The following is a 23,936-nucleotide window of genomic DNA, read 5'->3' as shown; positions in this document are numbered from 1 at the left end:
TCCCCACCAATTCTTTATCCCATTTTCTTTGTGCCTTTTGGGATAGAGACAGATGCACTGTTTGGCTTGGACATCTATTTTTTGTTTTGTTTTGTTGTATTTTATTATACTTTAAGTTCTGGGATACATGTGCAAAACGTGCAGGTTTGTTACATAGGTCTACACGTGCCATGGTGGTTTGCTGCACCCATCAACCCGTCATCTACATTAGGTATTTCTCCTAATGGTCTCCTTCCCCAGCCCCTCACCCCACAACAGCCCCCGGTGTGTGATGTTCCCCTCTCTATGTCCATGTGTTCTCATTGTTCAACTCCCACTCATGAGTGAGAACTTGTGGTGTTTGGTTTTCTGTTCCAGTGTTACTTTGCTTAGAATGATGGTTTCCAGCTTCATCCATGTCCCTGCAAAGGACATGAACTCATCCTTTTTTATGGCTGCATAGTATTCTATGGTTTATATGTGCCACATTTTCTTTATCCAGTCTATCATTAATGGGCATTTGGGTTGGTTCCCAGTCTTTGCTGTTGTGAACAGCGCCTCCTTTCGTTGCCCAGGCTGGAGTGCAATGGCACCATCTCAGCTCACTGCAACCTCCACCTCCCAGGTTCAAGTGATTCTCCTGCCCCAGCCTCCTGAGTAGCTGGGATTAGAGACATGTGCCACCACTCCCAGCTAAGTTTTGTATTTTTGGTAGAGATGGGGTTTCGCCACATTGGCCAGGCTGGTCTTAAACCCCTGACCTCGAGTGATCCACCTGCCTTGGCCTCCCAAAATGCTGGGATTATAGGCGCGAGCCACCCTGCCTAGCCAGACGTTTTTTTTTTTAATCGTGACGGGTTCATCCATCAGCTTGTGCAGACACAAGCCCGCAGCTGGAGAACTGAATTTCACATCTCTCATTCTCTATGGTCATGTCTGTACTTAGTTCATTGTTATTTATGCTTTAAAATAATTTGAAGCATAACCTCTGGAAATGCTACATGATTTACCAACGTTTCTTTAAAAATCGACCCTTACATCATACATCCCATTTTATGGAATCAGAAGTTCCAGATGGCTCTTCCTTGCTGAGACAAGGGCTAAAATAAACACTTTCATATAGGATTCAGAAATTTGAAAATTAAAGTAGATCTAAAGTAACGGCATTTACTTTTTACAAATGAGATGAGATTCACATAACATAAAATTAACCCTTTGAAGGACATTAGTAGTCTTCATCTGTTCTAGTAGGTAGTAAGCCACTTCTTTCATTTTAAATTTTATGACGAACCATAATTTTGGTAGGCCAGAGTCAGAGGAGGGAGGGAAAAGGGAGAAGAAGCCCAGAGCAGCTGGAGAAAAAGCAGAGAAAGTGGAAGGACTGAGAGGGGAGAAAGCTGGGAAGGAAAAGCGCCCAAATGATGAGTCTGTGGCTGCCTTCTGCTCACTGCCCTGTGTGTGGGGGGTGGGGCAGCTAAAGCGGACCCCGTGCTCTGTGTGTTTTGGGGGTGCACTGATGCTCCCCCAAACCCATTAGTTAAAGCAGGAATCGGATATTCCCAGCTGCATATCATCTTGGAACTAGCGGAGGAAAAATGGAACTAACAACGCAGCTTTTAAGGCAGGAGGTTAAGACGCTGAAAGTCCTTGGCTTGGACACAAGTCTAAAACTTATCTCTTTGCTCAGGCTTGAGGCAGGGTGGCTCCTCATCGCCCCCTTCCCACAGCACGCACACCCTCCGGAGATGGGATGGACCACCCTGTCCGTCCCCGCAGGCCAGTCCCCTGCTGTCTGGCGCTCAAATAGGACCCTGCGTAAGTACACAAGCGTGTGTCCCTGGCTGTGGTCCGGGGATGCGTGGGGTGTCCCTGAGACTCTCCCAGGAGTCATGCGAGTTCATAACCATTTTTCATAATAATCCTAATGCGGTATTAGCTGTTTTCACTCTCTTGCATGTAACGTGGAGTTTTCCAGTGGCCCTGTGACGTGCTAGGGGGAAACAGATTGAAGGCAGACGCAGACCTGGGATCCAGCTGGCTCCTGTTCAGCCAGACACTGACGAGTTTGCAAACATTTAAAACAATGCCATTCTTGCACGTTTTTTACTTTCAGAAAATATATTTATATTTCATAAAAGTGTTATTCATATGAACCTGTAATGGCTTTTATATTTTAAAAACATCTCTGTTGTAAGATGGTAAAGAGTGACCACTATTCCCCACATTCACAAAAGCTCCCTGGAGTCTTTCCAGGAGTCTTAAGACCAAGACACCTGAGGACTGTTTCGGAGCAGCTGGCAGTGTTTCTGAAGCGTCCTGCTACATATCCTCGGGAAGCCTTGTGCAAACACAAAGATTGCAGGAGGGCCTCTGGCGGTGTTCAGGCTCTGCTGGGGGCAAGGGCCTGACGGGCTTGCGCTGCCAGGTTGGCTCTTGGTGGGGAGCTCTGTGAGTGCTGTGGCTTCCCAGTGCTGGGACCACCTGCCCGGGACCACCCCCGACCCTCACAAGGCCTGATGCCTTCAGGCCACCAGCCCCAGCAGCACCCTGAGGCCCACCAAGGGGGCATTTGCACTGGGAAGCTGAACATACAAATGGACAATGGTGAATCCGACCACAACTTCTGCAGTGACCTGCTGGGTAGCCAGACCACAAGCTCTGCAGCTGTTGGCCCCAAACAGCCAGGACTTGGTCAACGCTGGCCGGCTTCCTAAGTTTTGCCCCTGCTTCCAACTCAGGAGCAACCAGTACAAGGCAATGACCCTGTAACCCATCTCAGAGGATGCCCTGCTACCGCCAGCTTCCCTGCAGGACAGCCACCTGTGGCCTCCCCTTGTGGTCACTCCACCTGTCCACGCCTGGCTTAGCTTTGAGTCTCTGCCACAGGCAGCTGTGATGGGTAGCACTGTGTCCCCCAGAAATTCATATGTTGAAGTCCTAACTATCCCCCAGTGACACAGAATGTGACCTTATTTGGAAATAGCGTGGTTGCAGATGTAATTGGTTAAGATGAGGTCTAATATAACTAGTGTCCTTATAAAAATGGGAAACTTGGACCCAGGGACACACACAAGGAAAACACCACGAGAGGATGAAGGTAGAGTGGGGGTGATGCTTCTACAAGTCAAGGGGCACAAAGACTGCCAGCATGCAGCGGAGCAGGGGACAGGCCGGGGGAGATGCTTCCCAGCGCCATCAGTGGCAGGTGGCAGACCTTAATCTTGAACTTCCAGCCTCTGGCACGTTTATGCAGGCCACCCAGTCTGCAGTACTTCGTCATGACAGCCCCGGTCAGCGGCGGTGGCTGACACCCTGGCTGCAGCAGGCTTGTCCTCATCTGGGTGGGCTTCGTCTGTCTCTCTGCAGCACCCATGCCCCCTGCTGAGGGAAGAACAGGCCTCGAGGTACAGCTCGCAGGACCCCAGGCTTTGAGTCAGCTTTGGAGAGGGCAACGCTGACAGAAGCCTTTTTGTGGGCTGCAGGTGCTCAGTCTTAGAGATATAGTCTGGGCCGGGCGCGGTGGCTCAAGCCTGTAATCCCAGCACTTTGGGAGGCCGAGGCGGGTGGATCACGAGGTCAGGAGATCGAGACCATCCTGGCGAACATGGTGAAACCCCGTCTCTACTAAAAAAACACAAAAAAACTAGCCGGGCGAGGTGGCGGGCGCCTGTAGTCCCAGCTGCTCGCTCGGGAGGCTGAGGCAGGCGAATGGTGTAAACCCGGGAGGCGGAGCTTGCAGTGAGCTGAGATCCGGCCACTGCACTCCAGCCTGGGCGACAGAGCGAGACTCCGTCTCAAAAAAAAAAAAGAGACATAGTCTGAAGGATCTCCTGACACGGTCCAGGGAGGCCTCCGTGCTGTCTGCGCTCACCTCTGTGTCACCAAGAGCCCCTCCAGGCAGCCTGGGCCTGGGCTGCAAACCACTGAGCAGGTCTCAGCCTCAACCCCAGAAGCTCACAAGTGGGAGGGAGCCCTGGAAGCCCGTGTTACCGTTTTGATTCCCGTGGTGTAAAGAGCCTGGGGTTGGCTCAGAGGTCTTTGTTTGGCCTTGCGTGTGCATGGGGAACCAGCGCCTCACTCCTCCCATGGCAGGCCAAGGCCGACTGGAAAGGAGTTATTTTGAGATCAGCACAGCCTGTACAGATAACAGTAATAGTATTTCATTGCTAAAGCCGTGTGAGAAATGTTGGGTTGGGGGAAAAGAATGGAGATGAGTTTAAAAATAGAAGGCTGTAATTAGCCAAGCATGGATTTGTTCTAGAAGGCATCAATTACTACGGCAACCACACGGCCGAGATTTTCCAGGGCAGTCTCATTCCATGGGACCAGATTCTTCTCAGTAAATGTGATCGGTTCCACATAGAAAGGTGATTTGCTGTCATGGAGGTGTCCGATGTTACACATAAATTAATTCACAAATCCAAGCCAATGCTTTGTCCTTTCAGGACTCTCTTTATTTTGTTACTAAAATGCAGTCATTTCGCCTGTGGTCTTTTCCTATAGGTTAAGAACTATTCATGTAGATAAGAATTCAGGAAGGTGTGCATTGAAAGTGGGGCTGCTGAAATAGTGTAAGGGGGAGAGTCAGAAGAATTTTTTGGTTGCAGTGCTTTCCATTTTTCATTTTGGAGACAGGGTCTGCACTCCCAGGCTGGAGTACAGTGGCGTGATCATAGCTCACTGAAGCCTCCAACTCCTGGGCTCAAGGGATCCTCCCTTTTTAGCCTCCCTAGAAACTGGGACTATGGGTATGTGCCATCACTCACAGCTATTTTTTTTGATTTTTTTGTGGAGACGGGGGTCTCACCATGTTGCCCAGGCTGGTCTTGAACTTCTGAGCTCAAGAGATCTTCCCACCTTGGCCTCCCAAAGTGTTGGGATTACAGGCATGAGCCACCATTGTGTCTGGCCACTTAATTTTTTTTTTTTTTTTTTTTTTTTTAATTTTAGAGACAGGGTCTTGCTCTGTCTCCTAGGCTGAAATTCAGTAGCAGATCATAGCTCAGTGCAGCCCCGAACTCCTGGCCTTAAGTGATCCTTCCACTTCTGCCAAATAGCTGGGACCACAGGTATGCACCACCATGCCCAGCAAACTTTTTTTTTTTTTTTTTCTGAGACGGAGTCTCGGTCTGTCGCCCAGGCTGGAGTGCAGTGGTATGATCTCGGCTCACTGCAAGCTCCGCCTCCCGGGTTCACGCCATTCTCCTGCCTCAGCCTCCCGAGTAGCTGGGACTACAGGTGCCCGCCACCACGCCCAGCTATTTTTTTGTATTTTTAGTAGAGACAGGGTTTCACCGTGTTAGCCAGGATGGTCTCGATCTCCTGACCTTGTGATCCGCCCACCTCAGCTTCCCAAAGTGCTGGAATTACAGGCTTGAGCCACCACACTTGGCCCCAGCTATCTTTTTATTTTATGTTTTGTAGAGATGGGCTCTTGCTATTTTGTCCAGGCTTGCTTTACATTTCTAACTGGACATACACCCAAGGGGCTGGTTCACAAGTGTTTGCCACATTTGGTATAGTACATCTCACGGTATGCCAGAGACGCTCTGCAGGTGACACTCACATGAGCTGTTCTGTGCATGGATTATTATGGCTTGTGTATGCTGCATGCCCATGAAGTGCCACACGAAGTGTGTACTGACAGGGATGTGCACGAATGCCTCAGAGGCCAGAGGCAGAGCTTGGAGCCAGAGAGATGGTAGCGCCTCAGGACCAGAGCCAGTGGAGTCATCCTAGCCGCATGGGATAGGATAGGAAACCGTATGTTCTGTTTTTTGCTTTGGTTCTCAGAGAAGGCAACAGTTGTGTTGAGCCATAGTTGGAGGGGGAATTAGGCCAGCAGAAGTCTAGGAGTCAAGGACTCTGCAGGTGGAGGTGAACTGGGAGACACTCACTCACTGCTGGTGGACGGGCATCTTAGCAGTAGAAACCTACATTTTGGAGACTTGGATACCCATTGCTATTTATATTTTCAATCATGATTCCCCTTCGTTTTCTCCATCCTTTGCTTTATTACTTTTTTTTGTTTGTTTTTTTGCAAATATCAGCTAATTTTAGTTATACTCAGGGGATAAGAGGATTGGAATTTTGATGGGCATAGTAGAAATCAGAGTTAAAAACAACAACAACAGCAACAACCAGCAGAACTCCAAGGGGAAGGTGAAGCTTGGAGGTTAAATGCTGGGAGCCCTGAGGATGACTGAAGCCCGTGCCAGCATCTCCTAGCCCTCTTCCCTGCTCAACCTCTGGAGGGTCTTGCACTTTGGTTTTACGAGGAAGCTGTTCTGTGTTCTTCACAGCTGACTACTTGCTACCAAGGAGGTGGCATCTCCAAAAACCTGCCTTCAACCCTGGTTTGTGGCTGTAAAACCATCAAACAGTTTCTCAAAGTGTGCTTTGTGGCCCTTCAGCACCTGAAGCCCCCAGGGGCCTGCCAAGGCAGAATTCCAGCTTCCTCTTCAGACTGACTGCATTAGTCTAAATATCTGAGTGGCCGGACCTGCAGATCTTCATTTTCAGCACACACCTACTTTAGTTTTCAGCACACCAAAGTTTAAGAGCCACTGCTGCAAAATCTCAGCAAGTTGAGCTGAACTCCAAACTCCCTCTCATCTCCACAGTCCCTACATGGGGAGTATCCTTTTCCCAGCTCTAAGGCCACATGCCCGAATTCCTTCAGCTTGAGTGGCGTGAGCATGTGGGTGCCTTTAGAAGGCTAACGTGCTGCCAAAAGATAACCACAGGTGGACGTGGCCCTGGATGGGACTCAAAGACGTGGGCTGTTTCCAAAGATAGCAGTGCCAAACCCGTGCTGATGACTCTGTGTGTCTGTATGTATGCGAGGCTGAACAGCCTTATATAGCGAGGTGAGGCCCCAGGAAGGATCTGCGGAGTACAGCGCGTTCCACACGCTCTTGAACACGCGTGTTCTCAGAACTCTGATACGTGTGTCTCGGCAGCAGATCTGTAAGGAGGTCATCACGTGTCCGCATCTATCTTTGCAGACTGCCCCATCCAGCTTTAGGGAACAGCTGATAAATGCCTGTAGCAAGCAGAGCGAGGCAGCTGAACCAGAAATTTTACAAATGGGAGCAAACGTCTGCCATGGTTGCTTGTGGTAGAGGCGCTGTCATTAGTGTTATTACAGATGGTGAAGGATAAGCTGCAGAGCCTCAGCTGGTTCTGTGGAGATGGACCAACAATGGCACCACAGGTAAGAGGAGGAAAGGCACACCCAGTGGCCACTCCCTCTTGTTCAAATGTTGTTCTTGGGGTTGTTGATTCTCCCATTGTATTAGTCCATTCTCACGCTGCTGTAAGGACATACCTGAGACTGGGTAATTTATAAAGGAAAGAAGTTTGATTGACTCACAGTTCCACAGGGCTGAGGAGGCCTCAGGAAACTTGCAATCATGGTGGAAGGAGAAGCACATGCATCCTTCTTCACATAGTGGCAGCAAGGAGAAGTGCAGAGCAAAAGGGGGAAAAGCTCCTTATAAAACCATCAGATCTTGTGAGAACTTACTATCACGAGAACAGGATGGGGGAAACCGCCACCATGATTCAATTATTTCCACCTGGTACCTCCCACAACACATGGGGATTATGGGAACTACAATTCAAGATGAGATATGGGGACAGGCGCGGTGGCTCACTCGTGTAATTCCAGCACTCTGGGAGGCAGAGACAGATGGATTACCTGAGGTCAGGAGTTTGAGACCAGTTTGGCCAACATGGCGAAACCCTATCTCTACTAAAAAGACAAAATTAGCCGGGCGTGGTGGCGGGGGCCTGTAGTCCCAGCTACTCGGGAGGCTGAAGCAGGAGATCACTTGAACCCAGGAGGTGGAGGTTGCAGTGAGCTGCGATTACGCCACTGTACTCCATCCTGGGAGACAGAGCGAGACTCCCTCAAAAAAAAAAAAAAAAAAAAGAAAGAAAGAAAGAGAGAGAGAGAGAAAGAAAGACAAAAGAAAAGAAAAGAAAAGAAAAAAAGAAGGAAGGAAGGAAGGAAGGAAGGAAGGAAGGAAAGAAAGAAAGAAAGAAAGAAAGAAAGAAAGAAAGAAAGAAAGAAAGAGAGGAAGGAAGGAAGGAAGGAAGGAAGGAAGGAAGGAAGGAAGGGATTTGGGTGTGAACACAGCCAAACCATATCACCCGTCAAAGCAGGGCACTCTCTTCCCTCACCTGCTTTACTTTTCCTCAAAGCACTCACCATCCCCTTTGGCATAAATGCCTGGATTTATCCCCAGTCCCCCTCCTGGAACATGAACCCTCGGGGAGGCTCCCAGGCTGTCCTGCTCACACATGGAGGAGGAGCTCAAAGAGTGTTTGTTGACCGAATCAATGATAGACAAGCTATCTCAGAGGAAGATTTGATGTGACTGGGAGCTCCTTCTCGCCCCTCTCCTTGAGACCTGCTCAAGGAGCATGGAGTCTAAATTCTGGCTCTGAATGAGTCTGAGCAACGCCTGAGTGCCCAGCAACCTCAGCTAGGTATAGCAGATTTCAGTTTGTGGCTCCCACCCTGTGCCAGGCAGATCCCATCCTTGGAAAGTCCCCAGCTGGTCTCCACAGTGTCCAGACACTACGGTTCTTACGAGGCTTTACCCTCCCTGACTTCCACTCATCCAAGGACCTCCAGGTCTTCAAGGACAGCTCAGGCCCCAGCTCTCCAAGAAACAATTTCTTCTGATGACACCAACCCATCCTGATGTTTCCTGATTCCCAGTTCCTATGGACTCGAGGCCTGTTGCAGTCCAGGGCGCTGCTACTGAAGCTCTGGGTCTCACCGAGTGGGAGGTATGACTGTTCATGGGATTGATAGACCCCAGAGTCCAGGGGCCAGGGCTCTCAGATTAGATAGACTCTGGTAAGATAGGAAGATACTGCCACATACTGGCCAGGGGTGGTGGCTCACGCCTGTAATCCCACCAATTTGAGAGGCCAAGGCAGGTGGATCACGAGGTCAAAAGATCGAGACTATCCTGGCCAACATGGTGAAACCCTGTCTCTCTAAAAATACAAAAAATTAGCTGGGTGTGGTGCTGCGTGCCCTGTAGTCCCAGCTACTTGGAAGGCTGAACCTGGGAGTCAGTGGTTGCAGTGAGCCAAGGGTCGCTTGAACCTGAGAGTCAGAGGTTGCAGTGAGCCGAGATCGTGCCACTGCACTCCAGGCTGGTGCTAGAGTGAGACTCTAGCTCAAAAAAACAAAAAACCAAAGATTCTACCAGATACTACCTACCGTGTACCCCACGCATATACCTAGTACACAGTAGAGTACACGGTAGGTGCTCACAGATCCCTGTTGATTGTTTAACTATATAGGCTCCATCTCCATAGGTACCACAATCAGTTTTTTTTGCACATTCCTCTCTTTAGGGTCACAGTATGTGAAAGATCTCCCGATGCATTTTTAAACATTTTATCAAAGTAAGAGACGCATATAGTTGAAGAACGGTATAGAACTGAAGGGCATGGTATGGTGGGAAGTGATGCCTCCACCCATTCCTTACCTCCCAGAAGATGATGCCTTCCTCCTCAATCTTTTAAGGACCCTGTGAGCACACTGGGCCCACCCAGATAATCTAGGACCATCTCCCCATCTCAAAGTCCTTAATCACATCTTCAAAGTCCCTTTTATCACAGAAGGTAAAAGTCATGGGTTCCAGGGATTAGGTTTGAGGACCATTGTTCGGTCGACCACCTCTGTGTGAGTGAATGCCATTATTTCCTGATAAACCCATCCTTCACGCATCACCTGCTGACTGCCTATAACAAGAAGGATTTCACTCTTACATCTTTACCCCACCTCCTCCCCCCATCTTCTCACAATGTTATTAAGACCCCGCAACCATCCCTCCCAGCGGAGCCAGCTCATGTACTATCATTTCATGTCCTTTCTTGGAGGGGATTTTCTCCCACAGTGGAGATGCTTCAATTTTCTGGCTGCCTTTATCTCTGTCCTGCAGTTAGTTGGCTCTTATCATGTTCCTGTCCTTCTCCTGGAACCCTCCCTCTGCAGTCCTCCAACTTTGTCCTCTGGGCACCTCACAGCATAGTGGTTGGGGATTTCAACCACTGAGAGACAGAGACAGAGAGAGAGAACACAAACACGAGAATACTGAGTGGAGTCCTCTCACCTTTTTGACCCAGCCTTGGCAGTCACACAGTGTCACTCCGGCTGTACTCTTCCAATTCTATTCACAGAGGCCCTGGTACTTTTAAAGGGATGGGGAAACAGACACTATCTCTTAAAGCGGGGGTAATGGTAACATCCTGGAAGAACATGTGAGACCAGAAATGTTACAGCGGGCAACTGAGGAAATTATCAATCCACCCTACAGCATAATGTTCTTTCCCCCCATCCCCCCAAGATGGAGTCTCTTGCTCTGTCGCCCAGGCTGGAGTGCTGTGGCACAATCTTGGCTCACTGCAACCTCCACCTCCCAGGTTCAAGCGATTCTCCTGCCTCAGCCTCACCAGTAGCTGGGATTACAGGGATGCACCACCATGCCCAGCTAATTTTTCTATTTTTTTGTTAGTAGAGATGGGATTTCACTATGTAGGCTAGGCTGGTCTCAAACTCCTGACCTGAAGTGATCCGCCTGACTTGGCCCCCCAAAGTGCTGGGTTACAGGTGTGACCCATCGTGCGCAGCCTGGCATTATAGTCTTTTTCTCAAACAAAAGTCTGTTTTCTCAGAGAGAGACTGGTGCTAGCAGAATAAAACATTATTTTCAACTCCATCCCACTTGTTTTTCACTGTCTTCCCACGTACTGTATACAACTTTGTCATGAGGCTTTAAGACAACTTTTCTCTCTTGTTGTCTCCACCGCTCCCATTATTTTCATTTTATATGACCTTATCTTTTTTCTTTGCTTACTATTAGAAAAATAGCTTTTAAAATGAAGAATAGTATTTTTTCTTCAAAGGAGGCATCCAGAAACAGCTGCATTTCCCGAAAGTCCTTTAATGTTTTGTTTTAACCACCTGAAAAAATATAAAGTGTTTGGGACAGATTTTTATGTAACCAAAAGGCTGATGTTAGGATGATGGCCAAACTGTAACCATTCCCTGTCACCCCCTTGGCTTGTGGCTCTTGTTTTAAAAATGATTCTTTTGAAAACAAATACTTTTAGGCAATCTAATTACAATATGATATGTAATATTTGGACCAGTTGACCAAAATCAACATTAATTCCAAACCTCGCATATTATTCAGGCCAAAAGGAGACCTAATGCATTATATTACATGTAGATTTCAAAGTTCTTACACTATCAAAACGGTGAGAAGACAGCAAAGGTTGCCTGCAGGCCACACAGCCCTTCTGTGATGATACCTTACAAGTACCACTGAAGATGTCAAAAGAAGCTGTGAACCTTCCTGGTGCAGGGGCTGCTTGGACATTGTGAGGCTTCACTGGCTTGTCTCAGCCCATGTTCACAGAGCTCACCACTGTCTGGTGCTTGGGGAGCCTCAGCCTCATCAGTGGCCTGTGTGTTCCTCTGCCGTGGAGGTTGTACAAATGTGCTTTCCACTCTAGGCCACCAGATGCAGTAGCGCGTGCCACGCACTGAGCAACTCCAAGGCCACCATTCTCATAGGGGTCATCCTAGGTCAGTTTCCTGACCAATAGTAGTATTTATCTCCAGCAATGGGGGCCTTTTCTAGTTCATGCCGAGGTACATGCTGCCTGGAGGGGAAAAAAAACACTGTTTCTGCAATCAGTTAATTGGGGTATAAACCTGCAACTTTCGTTTGACGACCCTGTGTGTATTAAGTTTGTGAGGGCTGCTGTAACATACAACAGCCTAATTTTCTCACAGTTCTGGAAGCTAGAAGTCTGAGATCAAGGTGTCGGCAGAGTTGGTTTTTCCCAAGGACTATCTCCTCGGTTTGTAGATGGCTGTCTTTTCCCTGGCTCCTCACATGGTGTTCTCTGTGTGTGTCTGTGTCCTAATCTCTTCTTATGACACTAGTCATATTGGATTAGGACCCATCTTTATGAACTAATTTAACCTCATTTATTTCACTCTTATTTGTTAAGAGTCAGAGTCTTGCTCTGTTGCCCAGACTGGAGTGCAGCAGCATGATCACAACTCACAGCAGCCTTGAACTATGGGGCTCAAGTGATCCTCCTACCTCAGCCTCCCAAGTAGCTGGGACTACAGGTGTGCACCACCACAGCCAGCTTCATTTTTCCTTTTAAAGACCCTTTATGCAAATATAGTCACATTATCAGGTACTGGGGGTTAGGACTTAAACATAGGAACTTTTGGAGAACATATTTCAGCCAATAACACTGTGCCTCAGGGCCCTAATCTTTAACCTAGGGAATATAATGATATTCTTAGAGAAAATCATATCAAAGTGCTTTGTAGACTGCAAAGTGCTGCACAAATATTGTGTGGTTACTTCCTGTGTCCTGACAACTTGTGCCTGGATCCTTAATGTGATCACTTAGATCTGGTAGAAATACCGGGTGCAGTCAGCCTCCTAAAGGTGGGAACAGTGGGTAACAGGTGTAGAAGCTGGGGCATGAGGTTGTGGCATGCTCTCCTTCCATGAAGGCCCTCTCTCCTCTGCTGCCCCCGCCGTTGGTGCTGATGTTCAGACTCATGGACAGTGAGCCCTACAATGTATCATACCCCTGGGGCTGAGGGCAACAGGGAAAGGGAACAATGGCCCACACCAAAATGTAAAAGCCCTCCAGGAGTTCTGGTGTATAGGCCCTCCATGTAGCTGGAAATGATGGCCACGATTCCTCAGATGCCTGCCGGCTCTTTCTTCCACGTCTTTAGTGGGGGATCGACAAGGTCACTTACTGTAGGGAGTGATTTATTCCGCCGTCCCTGGATCACATCAGGTGATTCTGATCAGGTATCTATGTACTGTTACTCCCTGAGCAAGCATTTGGCAGTACTGGTAGTGGTGGCGACCCAAGATGGATGTAATGTCCTTTGGCACATATGCTCCATTTTCATGATAACATTTCTCAAAACTTAATGGAGGGGCTTTTGCTTTCTGAATCTGCCCTTTTTTCTAGAAGGGTGAGAAAGGAAGGTCAGATCTCATTTTCAGACGATTAATGACCAGCGCCCTCCTGCAGTGTCCATGCTCCGACCCTGGGGCTTCCCTTTGAAATCAGCAAGAGTCTGCATAGATTAAGAGATACGAGTCAGGAGCAGGTCCGAATAGAAGCGGCTTTCCCATATTAATAATAATGTTTAACAATAATGTCACTTTGGGTGCTTCCTCTATTCCTTGGAGCCATAGATAGTGGATTTATTGACTTGTTTTCCTTTGACTTATGGCTCTTTCTCGTTATTTTCTGAGTGTGGTTTTGCTTTGCTTCCTGGAAAAGGAAACAGAAGTGGTTCTGGTGAATCCTGGGAGAGTAGAGCCTAGTTTTGAAATTTTACTCTGTTGATGACAGGGCTGCTCAGAGGGAAGCGTGGCCAGAAGAGCATGTTGGAGTTCCTTGCTCATATCCCTGTGAATGTGGCCACATGTGGCTGTAGGTATTCAGTGGGTTCATGCAATCTTTGGAACAGAACCCCACAAGGGCCAGAAAATCAACCTTCTAAGGCTTGGGGAGTACTGAACTGGACAAGCCAGATTTTAGAGCTTCCTCAGTGACATGCGCCGAGTGGATCCAGTGGCCCCTCTTAGAGTCTCTCCAGGATGGGGGCCCTTCTTTCCTTTTTTCCATCTCCACTTCCCTCTCCCTAGGGCCCAGTGCTTTAACTGACCTCCTCGCCCATTGGAAATTTAGAGGTTACCTGCATTTCATCTATCAGTGAATACAAAGAAGATGATTCTGAATCTCAGAGAACAGCTAAAGTGGAATTTCAGGCATTTCCAGGGAGAGTTTAAATGGTAGGAAGGGCTGGGTTTGCCATTAGTGGCCATTAGTTTGCCTATACTAACACAGCTTTCTTTTTTGCTGTTGGGTCTGAGACAAACGTCATTCATTTGACATGCAAAGAGTTGGGACCATTTTGGTATCTCCTTAGCTGGCTCAGTTAAGTGCATGTGAGGGAGCCCGTTTTTCACGCCTGGCCAGCTCTGTGCTTAAGCGGCCCCTGTCGTAGCCAGAGTAGCCTCATTACAGGTGAAGTCCCCCGTAAGCCTCCTCCTTCCTCTGAGCCCAGGGCAGTGTCAAGGCCGGGGACTCTGTTTGGCACTGGTGACAGGCTGTCTTGTCCTGAAGACACGAGGTTAGGTTTGCCAGCTGGCTCCTCCGGGATAGGGCCCAGTGCACTGAACGGAGCTGAGCCCTTCCCCTCACACCCCAAGTGTGGCTAAAGGCTGGTCACTCAGAAGCAGCCAGTGGGGTGTCCTGGTGGGAAAAGCCTGGCTTTGTGCAGCCTCGGGGAAGGTTTTCAGCGCCTTCTGAGCCTGTTTCCTCATCTCTAAGGCGGGGACCAGGAAGCCCGCCCCGCAGAGTAGTTGCAGGAAGGAGACATGTATCTAGGAGCAGCTGGTGCGTTCCTGGCATGCGCTGCTCCCATCCGATTTCCCCAGATTTCCTGCTGGAACGTTTTCTCGGGCCTCAAGTTTTCCTGAGAGGACGACGTGGAGAGTGGAGACAAAGACGCTTAGAAGCCGGGAAATCGCAGGCTCGGAAGCCCCCACGCACGTCTCTGAACGCAGCCCCCTCTCGGGGCCGCAGCGGGACTAAGCCTGCCGCTTGCACGCTGCCAGCGGCGGGGGCCGCGAGCAGCCGGCTTAGGCCGCTCCTGCAAGAAGACCCAGCCGCTAGGGTTCCAGGGGTCCGCAGACGCATCAGAAGGGCCCAAGGCGAGGGGGCCCGGCGGACTCGACTGCCACGTGACCGTCCGCGGCCTCAGCGCCCACGTGACCGTGCGTCCGCGGCGTCGATTGACTGGGAGCTCCCTGGCCACGCCCTAGGCGCCGGGCCCCGGGCTCCGGGGGGCGGTGCTGCTGTTCCCATGGCGTCCTCCGAGCGCGCAGGCGTGGGCCCAGGGTCGCTTTTCCGGTATTTGCTACCGTCTCTCGGGATGGCTGGTCACCTTTGCTTGCTGAGCTTCGCGCCCTGCGTCCTCTGGTCTCCAGCAACTTGCAGTGCAGCGGTCCCGCATGAGGCCCTCCAGCGAATGCCCTAAGGCTCCGGAGTTGCTCCGGAGGAAAGCAGGCTTGCCCCGAGAGTCCACGCCCTTACTGCCCGTGCCGTCGTGGTGCCTTGAGGGCACCCCTCTGGGAGGATCCTTGCAGAGGCCATGTCCCCTCTCCACGACATCTAAGCCCAGTCCCAACTTGCTTTTCACGCCTGTCCCCCCGGGGAACGTCTACTGGATCTCAGGACCGCCCCTCAGCCCCGTGCATTCCCGAGGTGAATCTGCAGCGAAACCTCTGTGGTGACTCACAGTTGCTAGCATTGGTTATCTTCTTCCTGGCAGAAGGTGGCAGGCTGATGCTGGCCTCGTTCCTGTGTGTCTGACAAATCACAAATGTGAATTCAGATCGTCACAGCTGAGTCATGCTCAGGATTTCCATGAGCCCTGCTGGGGTGGCCAGCTGAGCTTCCTTCCCCACAGCCCCCTCCAGCTCTGCAGCACCAGGCACCAGTGTGACTCATGGGGGCCTGTGGAAGCTGGGGCTGCTCAGTGGGGCTGAGTCTAGGAGGGGGAGAGAGAAAGGGAGCCCAGCAACAATTACAGCGCAAACGCCGCAGCTGCCACCACCGAGTGCCTCCAGTTGGGAACTGGTTTGTGAAATTCATTACCCTATGAGATGAGTTTTATCTCTGTTTCACTCAAGAGGATTCTGAAGCTCAGGAGGTTGTGAATGACTCCGGGAAGCACAGCTGGTAGGTGGCAGAGTTGAAATTTGAATCCACGTCATTCTCACCCAGGAGTTCAGGCTTTTTCCCAGCCCAGCCTTTCCACTCGACCTCAATTAGCACAGTCAGATGCTGGGTGCCAAAGCTATTTACTTTGCTTGTGGGAGTCCAGAAGCTGGCTCCTAATGGATCCGTTTGAAATGGTCTTTTAGGCAAAGGAGACTAGATAAATGTGGAGGAGAGGGAAAGTGTTTATGCACGAAGGCGCTACACAACAGGCTTATTCCAGTGCACTTCCAAACCCAGGTGTGGTGGTCTTCCTTCTTGCGCCTTACTTTTACATCCCCAGTCACTGCTTGGCATCACCTGGTTGTCCCTTGTTCACTTGAAGCTCAGCATTTCCCAGGCTGAATACTTGATTTTCTCTGCCACATCTGTCTGCCCTGAGTGAGTCAGTGTCAGTGGCCATGTGACCATGCGTGTCTGCAGCGTTCTCCCCCCATCCTGATATTCTTGCAGGCAGTCAGGCTTTGAAAACCAGGTTGTCTCTTGTTGACTTAAAAATCACACAATCTATAAATTTGGACGAGGAGACCTTCCTTCCTTCCTTCCCTTTTCTTTTCTTTTCTTCTTTTCTTTGTGACAAAGTCTTGCTCTGTCGACCAGGCTGGAGTGCAGTGGCACGATCTCGGCCCACTGCAACCTCTGCCTCCTGGGTTTGAGCGATTCTCGTGCCTCAGGCTCCCAAGTAGCTAGGATTACAGGCACCTGCCACCATACCTGGCTAATTTTTGTATTTTAGTAGAGACAGGGTTTCACTTTTTTTTTTTTTTTCAAATAGAGGCAGTGTTACCGGTGGAGGGTGTCCAGGTTCTTGGCATCTTGTACAAAGAATTGGGCAAAACCCACAAACACAGCAAGAAAAGAACGAAGCAACAAAAGCAGAGATTTGTTGAAAACAAAAGTATACTCCACAAGATGGGATCAGACCTGAGCATAGGGACTCAAGAGCCTGGTTACGGAATTTTCTGGGGTTTAAATGCCCTCTAGAGGTTTCCGATTGGCCACTTGCTCTACACCGCATGCAAATGAAGTAGTGACCTGCAGTCTGTCTGATTGCAGAGGCTGAAGTGAAGTTGCAAAGGTTACACCCTACGCAAATGTCTGATTGGTTGTGGAAAGCAACCAATCAGAGGCTAAAGTGAAGTTACAAACTTACACTTCTGTGCAAACAAAGACTTAGCCTGCAGTCAGTCTGACTGGATGTAGAAAATGGGAAGGCAAGGAGGGTTTGCCTCTGGTCCTTTTGTTACTTAGTTGTGAAAAGTTGGGGTTTTCCTTTTGATTTAGTTCTAGAAGTCAACATGAATTGGCCTTAGGTTTCCTGCTTCTCGACCCCATTCTCCTGCCTCAACAGGGTCTTACTATGTTGGCTAGGTTGGTCTTGAACTCTTGGCCTCAAGCAGTCCTCCTGTCTTGGCCTCCCAAAGTGCTAGGATTATAGGCGTGAGCCCCCACACCTGCCAAGGAGACTTTATTTCTTATAAGGGGTTATGGCCTGCAGGGTGGCCATCCTGTAGGCTGGGAAGAGCCTCCATCAAAGACTAGAGACAGGCTCTCTGGGGGAAAAAGGGATAAGTCAGGAATTTAAGTTGAACATGTTGACCAAATGTACATATTCAACAGGTTATCAGAGGAGATATGAGTATTCATGAAGGGGGTCCTGACATGCATATCGAACAAACATGCATGTCACATACGACCCATGTTCACTTGGGGTGGAAAATAACATTTGAGTGTATTACAACTAGGCCCTATAGGTCAAAAGTTCTTTTTCGGACACAAAAGCACTCAAGTGTGCAGCCTGTGTAAACTGGCTAGGACTAGTTCATGATTGGATTGGTGGTGTCTCATCTAGAGAAAGTTACTGACATCAGTATCTTGTACAATCAAAGCTGTAGTTATGGCTGGGCCCTCTGCCTTATCTGCGTGAGCTGCAAATAGTTTTAATGTTGCTTATCCTGAGACCAGTGCTTATTTAGATGGTAGAGAAAAAGAAAAACCCTGTGGCTGCTAGAACAGAATTTATTCTTTAAGCATAGGGGTGAGTGACTCAACCCTTGCTTGGTGTAAGGAACATGGCTGTGATTTGATTAAGGATAGGCTGAGGTGGGATGTTTACATCCTGCGTGACTCAGCGAGTTTAGAGCGCAGGCATATAACTCCACTTGTTATCACATCCATGGAGCCATAACATGGGAAGGCCATCCCTTGGCATTAAGCCACTATTGTCTGTGAAAGGTATAATTGCCCTGCTGACACTGTACAGGCGCTGGCACCCAGAGAAAGAGAGTCACAGCTGTCCATCTTTGCAGATGGACAGAGGGGAGCCAGGACATAGCTTGGCTCACTGGTGTCTAGAGAGAGACAGAGTTAAGCTGCCAACCTTGAAGGCAAGGGAGAGCTGGCTGCGCAGCTGTGTGTGTGGGAGCCACCAGACTAAGCAGACGAGACAGGGCGGACAGCGTGAGAAAGCTGTTGATGAAAGCTGCTGCTGAATAAAACCATATTCACCTGCCTACGGCCCCATGACTGTTCTTTCTGCTCATCTACCCACTCCCTTTGAACCTCAGCATGGGCTGGAACCTGACCCCGAGACTGACATTTGGCGTAGTCATGAACCTGACACCTGGCGTGGCCATAGGTCTTATTTATAGTTTGATATCTTATTGTCACAGAATCTGTTGTCAGTTTTATGACCTCTAGTTTAGCATTAATGCTCATCAGCTCTGTCTAAACCACAACACGGAAGGCGTTAACGAGGCATGTCTGACCACCCATCTTGTCATGGCTGGGAACTCAATTTTTAAGGTTTTTCAGGGGTCCCTTTGGCTGAGAGAGGGCTTGTTTAATTTGTGGGGGGCACTTAGGATTTTATTTTTAGTTTACACTCTGAAGCTCCTGTTCACATCCAATTGTATGAAAACAGGCTTTTCATGTATTTCGTCCAGTAATTTTTTTAAATTTTATATTTTTGCAGCAGAAGGGCTCCTCTGGTTCTCCATCAAGGCCAGAAGCATAATTTGATGACAGCATTTTTTTTTTGAGACAGAGTCTTGCTCTGTCACCCAGGCTGGAGGGCAGTGGCATGATCCCGGCTCACGGCAACCTCCACCTCCCAGGTTCAAGTGATTCTCCTGCCTCAGCCTCTCGAGTAGCTGGGATTACAGGTGCAGGCTGCCACTCCCAGCTAATTTTTTGTATTTTAGTAGAGACGGGGTTTCACCATGTTCCCCAGGCTGATCTTGAACTTCTGAGCTCAAGCAATCCACCCACTTCGGCTTCCCAAAGTGCTAGGATTACAGGTGTGAGCCACCGTGCTCAACCGATGACAGCATTCTTTTCGATCATTTTCTTTTCTGCTGTTCAGACACTGCTAATGGCTTGTAGTTTCCTGTGATACTAATGAGATGGGCTAGTTTATTTGTGTTTTGTTCTCTTTTTTCTATCTCCTCCCCATGCCCATTCTGAGCAGATAGCTGTACTCTTTACATGTCCTTGCTTCAAGAAACTGGTTGAAGACCAACCTTCCTCCAGCCTTGTGTGAGTCTGAACTTGTTGAAGAGACTTTGCCACAAGTTTAGTGATGGGGGAGGGGGAGAAGGAGTGCTTTTGAGGCCTGGGAAGGAGAAGAAGATATTTTAGAACCGACTCTCACACCTCCTGCCTCCCAGCAGGGCCTTGAGGGTGTGGTGAGACACCAGGACCACACAGCCTTGGGATCAAAGCTGTGCCTGATGTGATACAGGTCTCCATAAAGGTTTGCCAAACAAGCAAGTTAGTGCTTACAATTTCCCATGACTGTCACTCAGCTTACCTGTGCCTAAAAAACTTGCCCATCGCCTAAGAGAGAAACCCCATAAATGTCCTTTGATCCATTTATGCCCCAAGACTGTTGTCATTGTCATTGTCGTTATTGTCATGTTCTCAAATATTTTTGCCTGAAGAGTTTTCCTGTCTGAGGACTTTTCACACGTAGAGGAATTGCTTCTCATTCTTCCTGTTGGCATTACTCTCAAATCTTTTCTGACAGAGTTGCAGACACACTGACAGCTCCCGAATGTTCTGATACAGGATCCTTAATAGGCGTGGAAGTGTTCGCCAGACAGAGAGGTCCTGCCCTTGCCGATCTGAGCTGGTTCTGTGTTAGAGACTCCGTGGGCGTCTGTTTGACAGGATCTGCCAGGAGCGGCAGAATGACTTTCCTGATCTGGAAGAGCAAATCTCAGATATTTTGCACATTTGCAGGTATTTTAAAACGGTTTCTGTAAGATGCCAACATTACCTTTCCAGTATTTTGAAGTTCTCCAATGTTTACTGAGAAGAGCTCAGTTGTGTTTATACTGAATTTCAGGTGGGTTTCTTGATCGCGCCTCTCCCTTCATCACCAGCTTTGCTCCGAGCCCCTAACTGTACTCCCCCTGAGGGTCCCATGGATTCAGGTGACTGGTGCCCTGCAGGTTTCATTTGTGAGGACCCATTCTTCTTCCTGGGACTTTGGCTTGTGTCTTTCTTCTGCCAAACCAAATTTGCCATTTCCTTTAGGATTCTGTTCAAAACTCTCTCTTCTCAGGAACATTTCCTGAAAACTCGACTCTCTATGCTGATTTTTCCTTATGAGCCTTCCCTATACCCTTAGTAAAGTGAAGTTTGACAAACACAACGCTATGACAATGAACATTTGCATTCATATAACTTTCCTCTTCTCTTGAATTATTTGCTTAATCTCCCAGGAGTGAATTTTCTGGATGAAAGCATTTAGACTTTTTTTTTTCTTTTTGAGATAAGATCTTGTCCTGTCACCCAGGCCAGAGTGCAGTGGCACAATCACAACTCACTACAGCCTTGACGTCTGGCCTCAAGCAGTCCTCCCGCCTCAGCCTCCCAAGTAGCTGGGACTACAGGCACACACCACCACACCCAGCTTATTATTGTATTTTTTGTAGAGACAGAGTTTCCCCATATTGCCCAGGCTGGTCTTGAACTTCTGGGCTCAAGTGATCTGCCTGACACAGCCTCCCAAAGAGCTGGGATTACAGGCATGAGCCACCCTGCCTGGTTGCATTTAGACATTTTTATGGCTGATTGAATTCATTCATTCAAAAAGTATTTGTTGAGCATGTGTAGGATGCCAAGACTTTGCTGGTAGCTAGGGTGTGACAGTGACTCACAGTGACCTCTTATCCTTCCTAGAACCTACCCCTAGGAGTGGGAGGAGACCACAACCAAAGAAGCAAATGGAGACACAGAATATCAGATGAACAGCAGCTACACAGGTAAACAAAGCAGTGCAGCAGGATTGGAGGTGCTTGTGGTGAGAGGAGGCAGGGAGTTGCTTTTTACATGGGGAGATCAGGGAAGGCCTCAGTGGGTAGGTGATATTTGAATAGAGAGAGACCTGGGAGAGGAAACAGAGTGAGCCCTGTTGATATATAAGGGTAGAATGACTCTGGCAGATGGTTGGTGCAAAGGTCTTGTGGCAGAAAACACCTTTTTGGACTTCCATTGTGAATATCTTGGGACACTCAATGGTGTCCCACAGATCTCTGAAACTTTGTTTGTTTATTTATTTATTTAGAGACAAGGTCTTGCTCTGTTGCCCAGGCTGGAGTGCAGTGGTGCAATCATGGTTCACTGCAGCCTCAAACTCTTGGAATCAAGTGATCCTCCAACCTTAGCCTCCTGAGTAATTGGGACCACAGTTGCACACCACCATGCTCAGCTAATTTCTTATTTTTTGTAGAGATGAGGTCTTGCTTTGTTGTCTAGGCTAGTCTCAAACTCTTGGGGTCAAGCAATCCTCCCTCCTCGGTCTTCTAAAGTGCTTTGATTAAAGGTATGAGCCACTGGCCAATAAATCATTTTAAAAAATCCTTTTTTCCCATTCTGTTATGGACTGAATGTTTGTGACCCAACCCCCAAATTCATGTGTTGAAACCCCAATCCCTAATGTGGTGGCATTTGGAGGCGGGGTCTTTGGGAGGTAATTGGGTTTGAATGAAGTCTCGAGGTGGAGCCTGTGAAGGGACTGGTGCTCTTATAAGGAGATGAAGGGACCAGAGCGCTCTCTGCCGTGTGAGGATATGGCAAGGAAGCAGCTATCCGCAAGCTTGGGACTGAAGCTAAGAAAGGACCATGCTGCCACCCTGACCTCAGACTTTGAGCCTCCAGAACAGTGAGAAATACAGAGTTATTGTTGAAGCCACCCTGTCTGTGGCATTCTGTTACAGCAGCTGGAACTGACTAAGGCAGCTTCCCTTCTTCAAGCTGGATAATCTCAGTGGACCTACCTTCAAATCTGCTGTTGAGCCACTGGTGATTTTTTCATTACGGTTACTGTACTTTTCAGCTCCAGAATTTATAGATATATATTTTGATAATTTCTTAATTTCTGTCTCTTTATTCATGTTCTGTGTTTGGTGAGACATGGGTCTCGTACTTTCCTTTATTTCTTTAGATTGGGCTTTCTTTAATTCTTTGAACGTACAGTTGTCCTTTGGTGTCTGTGGGGGATTGGTTCCAGGACCCCTGGGGATACCAAAATCTGTAGATGCTCTTAAATCCGATAGTTGACCCTCTGTATCTGTGGATTCAACCGATCCTGGATTGAAAATTGCAATGCGGGCATGTGGATAGGAGGGCTGACCATACGGCATTTGTAATCACTGACTTGACGTCTTTATATAGTCAGTTCAACATGTGGGCCTCCTCAGGGACAGTTTCTGTCTGTCTTTTTCCCCCATGTATGGACCATATTTCATGAATCTTTTTATGTCTCCTTGTTTTTGCGGTTGAAGACTGGACATATGAAATAACATAATGTGGTTACTCTGGAAATCACATCTCCCCAGGCTTTTTGTTTCTGCTGTTTATTAAATAACTTCCCTGGATAAAGGGTGTAAAGTCTATGTTCTTTGTCACAGATGACTACGGGGAGTTTCTGGGAACTTCCAGACAGGTTAATGATGATCTCTAAGAGTAGGACTTTCAGGGACTTTCACTCCCTGGCTTCCCTGTCCAGCGGCTGCCAGCTTTCTGCATTTACAGCTACTGTGGAGCTGGGAAGAAGGAGATGGCAACAGGGCAAGGTAAAATGCTGCGCAGCTCACAGTTCTCTCTGAAATTCAGTCATTTTTCTTGAATAAATCTCCAGGAATTGTTGCAAGCCTGTAGTTAATTTCCAGAGTTCTGAAAAGTTTATTTCGACAATTTTCCATCATTTTCAGCCAGAACCGATTTCACCATTCACTTGAAACTTGCATTTATTTTGCTTCCATCCAGATTTGCAAAACTCCTTGCTCACTGTTCACTAGATCCCGTCTTAATTCACCTCACCTGCACGCTTTCAGGCCCCTCTTGGTCTTTGCCCCTCTGTGGTAACTATTGCATTTCTAGAACACTGGACTTAGTTCCCAAGCCCTTCTTCACATCCAAGTATTCTACTAAGAAAGAGGTCCCCCATGGCCCTGAGTCCCCCTTGCTTCACCTTTGTCATATCCTGCATTTCTGGCCCTGCCTCCTTCTTAGCTCAGCTCTGCAAAGAACCTTAGAGAACATTTGAAACAGTGGTGCTCAAACTTGAGCAAGCTTCAGATTTCTCTGGAGGACTCATTACAGGTGGCTGCATCCCATCCCCAGGCATTGGAAGTGCCTGATCTAGCTGCCTGTGATGAGGCCTGGGAATTTGCATTTCTAACAAGTTCCCGGATGCTGCTGGCTCAAGGACCCCACTTGGAGAACCAGAGCACTAAGGGTCCTCCGTGGCCCAGCGGGAACCCTGTAGATGCCTAAGGCAGATCAGTGCTCAGTGGCTAGTGGCTAGGGGTGCAGACTGGAGCTGGCCTGCCTGGGCTCAAATTCTGACCTGGGGCTAGTGACTGAAATTCTCCACTCAGTGTCCCCATCTGCAGTAGGGATAGTGACGAGGTTCTGGGGGTGAAGAGTAAGAGAGTGTCTGGAAAGCACTGAGAGCAGGCTCATTATTTGGGCCGCATCGCATGGATGCAGCCTGTTGTCGTTCTTGCTCATTGTTTGGGCCGTATCGGTGCGGCCTGTTGTCGTTCTTGCTCATTGTTTGGGCCGCATCG

The 23,936-nt window shown here is 48.6% G+C and overlaps 1 protein-coding gene across 1 annotated transcript in view; it reads left to right on the top strand.

Moving 5' to 3' along the window:
• Positions 1-14,458: 14,458 nt before the first annotated feature.
• The window catches only part of LOC111525899, an 18,439-nt gene continuing 8,961 nt past the window's right edge, over positions 14,459-23,936 (top strand). Inside the window, exons 1-2 of the mRNA XM_031934572.1 lie at positions 14,459-15,816; positions 21,043-21,125. Of these exons, the coding sequence (XP_031790432.1) occupies positions 14,483-15,112 (630 nt within the window). The 5' untranslated portion in view covers positions 14,459-14,482 and the 3' untranslated portion in view covers positions 15,113-15,816; positions 21,043-21,125. The remainder of the gene's footprint in view (positions 15,817-21,042; positions 21,126-23,936) is intronic.

Source organism: Piliocolobus tephrosceles, chromosome 19, assembly GCF_002776525.5.
Source record: "Piliocolobus tephrosceles isolate RC106 chromosome 19, ASM277652v3, whole genome shotgun sequence".
NCBI classification, from domain to species: Eukaryota; Metazoa; Chordata; class Mammalia; order Primates; family Cercopithecidae; genus Piliocolobus; species Piliocolobus tephrosceles.
This window is presented reverse-complemented; position numbering and strand designations above follow the sequence as displayed.